This window comes from Diplotaxodon limnothrissa, linkage group LG3 (assembly GCF_057381915.1).
Source record: "Diplotaxodon limnothrissa isolate DT_005_m linkage group LG3, D_limnothrissa_male_GT1.1, whole genome shotgun sequence".
Classification (NCBI taxonomy): Eukaryota; Metazoa; Chordata; class Actinopteri; order Cichliformes; family Cichlidae; genus Diplotaxodon; species Diplotaxodon limnothrissa.
Window position 1 is genome coordinate 66,529,006 of NC_140598.1, and position 3,776 is coordinate 66,532,781.

The 3,776-nt window shown below is 40.0% G+C and overlaps 1 protein-coding gene across 1 annotated transcript; it reads left to right on the top strand.

Annotated features, from left to right (window-relative positions):
* On the top strand, window positions 1-2,923 carry LOC146636939 (PC-esterase domain-containing protein 1A-like). Its single transcript, XM_085351131.1, has 6 exons — window positions 1-76; window positions 892-971; window positions 1,201-1,433; window positions 1,645-1,795; window positions 2,583-2,676; window positions 2,787-2,923. Exons 1-6 carry the CDS (start codon window positions 4-6, stop codon window positions 2,921-2,923), a joined length of 768 nt encoding a protein of 255 aa, XP_085207257.1. The 5' UTR covers window positions 1-3.
* Window positions 2,924-3,776: the final 853 nt, after the last annotated feature.

A 3,776-nucleotide genomic window follows, 5' to 3' on the forward strand; every position in this document is an offset into this window, starting at 1 on the left:
ATCATGAAGAGTGTGAGCCACCTGCAGGCCAGCCAGCTGCTCCATAACAAGTTCATGGTGGTGTTGGGAGACTCCAGTGAGTAGCTGGCTGACAAAATTAATGAATCGGTATTTACATTATCTTGTGCATTTATACTTAAGGTGTTCTTGTTTGCCCAACGTTGACTGTTTTGTGAATAAACTGTATGTACCGTTCACATCCACTTCATTAGGTTCAGTTTGGTTGTGCTGGAATTGATACCCGTTTACCTTCATAAATAACATAGGCTAGTTCTTCATGACATTTGTTCAAGTTCAAATAATGGCATCAGACACGCAGATTTGTGTGTGGCATCTTTATTATACAAGAGTGTGGTAACCATATCTGTTCACTGTGATCATAGGGATGAACATGGTCAGTAACTACACTCAGGTATGTTGCAGTGTATTTGCAAATATGTGTAATTTAATGGGGCAGCACTAAAATTACCCCAGATGAGTGTTTTGCCACAACCAGGTTAAATTGTTCACCCAATCCAGGATGGATCCATGTTTTCATGTTGTTAACCCTATGAAAACTCAATGTTCTAAGCCCTAAATTCTGACCTTATTCAATGTATCCTGTGCCCCAGTGTCAACTGCTGTCATCAAGACATTTTTATCCAGAAGTCTTGTATATATTTTTCCCTTTCTAAACCATTCTCTGGCTCAAATAGATGGTAGTAATCAAGTTCAGTTTATCAGCAATTTCTAAAATGCTAAAACCAGCCCATTTTCTGCTAAGTGATGAATTAAATATTAAAGTGCACTTGGAAAGGTGTGCCCAATGAAAGGACTACTATCGAATCTGTATAATGTAATGTACTAATCTATGGGGACTACTTCTAATCTATCATTTTATTTCTTCCTCAGTTCAGCGGGCAGTGTACAAGGATCTTGTTCTGCTGGTACAAAAAGAGAAATATCTTTCCTTGAGACAACTGCGGAGCAAGGCAAGGGCTAAAATTTACCAGTTTTATACACTGATACAAAAAAGCGTGCAGGGTGTATAACCATGTGCATGCTACCAGTTAAAACCTCAGCTAACTTATGCAATATAAAGTTTGTAATCATGCCACTGGTGTCATTTAAATTGTAATGTAAAAAAATGGGTGTATTTGAATGACGTGCTTTATATCTGTTCACCTCCTCGTTTGTGTTGTCCTCACACTTCTTCTTTAGGGTGAGATGAGCTTCGAACAGGACTGCCTGGTGGAAGGGGGCTGTCTGGGTCAAATGCACAACGGCACAGAGTACAAGGAAGTTCGACAGTTTCAGTCCGCCCACCATCTGGTCCGTTTTTACTTAGTGACGCGTATCTATTCTCGCTACATGAAGAGCATCCTGGAGGACTTCCGCCATGGTTTGAAACCAGATGTGGTTTTTGTTAACTCCTGTGTTTGGGATATTTCAAGGTGAGTATATTGCGTAACTATTAATAAGGCTGTTGATTTGATTTCATTAAAGAGATAATGTGAGATGAGTCAGAAGTGAGAGTGATGGAGTTTTTTGTGTGCATCTATCAGTTCAGAAGAATCATAGCACAACGTTTTGTTTTCCCAATTGAATTCCTCCCACTGTAGTGATTTTTGTTCTTCCTGTTTATGTCTGCACTGGGTGTTCTAGATACAGTTGCAGCTGGGTTGATGACTACAAGGAGAACCTTCATAGGTTCTTCGACGAGCTGCGTGAGGCTCTGCCAGAGGAAACGCTGGTTGTGTGGAACCTCACCATGCCCTTAGGAGAGAGGATCAAAGGCGGTTTCCTGGTGCCTGAGGTCCGTTAGCAAGTCCCATTTATATTATGATTTAACACTAATCTGATCGTGTTAAACACATTGCATGTCAAAAGTCTCTTGTCATCTGGGGAAAGCTGATCTAAAAAATTTGCATAAGCCATGTGCCTGTAGTGGATAATGTGATGCCACTGTCCTCTCAGCCAAGTGCTTTTAGAGGCTGAGTAACAGCAGAAATCGAATAGCATTAACATCTGAAACCCCAAGGGTCATTTCTATTTGAAATGACATGCCCAAAATTAATAGTATATTGGATATGTCAGTATTTCTTTGTTTATTCAGAGTTGTAATTGCAATCTTGGTATCAAAATAAAGCTTTTGAGACTTCATCAGAGGTGTAACTATTACAGCAGATGCTACTGTGTCAAAGTGGGGATGCCTAAATTTCTTTTATAAATTTTAATAAATATATTATGGTGCGATCTGTAGTTTTTTTTTGAGTTTTTTTTAAATACTTACTTTATAAATTAAGTATTTAAAAAATTATTAAATTATTAAATTATTTAAAAATTATTTAATTTTTTTTATTTTACCATCTTCTGTTTTGAGCCTTAAAGCCCCTTATTTGCCTCAGATTGAGCACAAGGCACCCCAGTTGCGCTACGATGTGATTGAAGCCAACTTCTATAGTGGAACTCTGGCCGATGTCTATGGGATGGATGTGTTGGACCTCCATTTCCAGTTCAGATTCTCACTGCACCATCGAATGAAGGACAGAGTCCACTGGAACGCAGTTGCTCATCGCAAGATAACTTCTCTTCTGTTACAGCACGCTGCAGAGGCCTGGGGTGTGATATTGCCCTGTCCTGTGATATTGCCCTGTCCTGTGACTGTCTATGGTGAAAGGAAGTCAGGAGTCGCACGTACATGCAGGAAAATATTTTGCACTTCTAGGATAAAATGTGGTTTGTTGGTGTCTAAGCTTTCTGCAGGGTTTGAACTTCACCTTTTTTCTCCCCTTTTTTGGGTGTAGATCACACGGAGGTTGCTGAGGAACAGCCAACCTATAACAGTGCCTATTCATCCTATTCATCCTGCTCCAGTTCCACCACCTTCTTCATCACGGTACTACCTGAACGGATAAATATATTTAGAAATACTTTAATTTGAATAATTGATTTTTCGGGGACCAATTTCGAAAGAAGATCAGATATCGTGTTTCCCAAAATGCAAAGTTGATGCTTTCCGAGTGTGCCCGATCTCGCGTATTCCTAAATTTTAGTCATTGTAATTTTTTAAGGGGCAAGTTGAGGATTTCCACTTGTTTACACTCCAGTGTGTGCGGTGATACCCCTAATTCTGCTTTCAGGGTGTGTCTCCATGTAGTTCAGAAGCGAGAGTTGATACCAAATGCTTGTTGAAATCTAAAGTTTTCGTTTTACTTTTGCCTGAAGTTCGACAGGGAGCAGCTCTGTATGTTTCAATTCCGCTGTAGGGCGCTTTAGTTTGGAAACTGAAAGCATTTTTGTGCAGAGATGGAATGTAACAGCCTTTTCAAAATAAAAACACAAACAAGAGGAGCTCTTTGCTGTATTTACTGTATTTTTCAAAAGCAGGTTTTTATATACATTTTCTTGCTTTGGTCGTGGATGTTTTTTATGCCTAAAAGAAAAAGCAAATACTCCACTGATATGGGTTTAGAATTCAATTGCAGTTTTAGTCTGCAACAGAGATTTAGATTGATCTGAATACACTGTTTGTTTCTTGAAATCTGATCAACAGTTCATGAAAACTTGCCTAACCAGTCCTTCATTGACCCAGTGTTAACCATTCCTCGCCGTCAGTCCCCTGACCGTGGTCGGGAGACACGAGGGGAGATGCTTCCTCCAGGGCCGAAGTTTGTCCTCCTTCGGGGTTAACTCCCTTCACTTTTGTGGAGTAGTGAGGCAGACAGAAATCAGCCGAGGCACTGGAGAGTACTGAAGAGATGAGGCTTTAATAACAGTACTGCACACTGCATAGC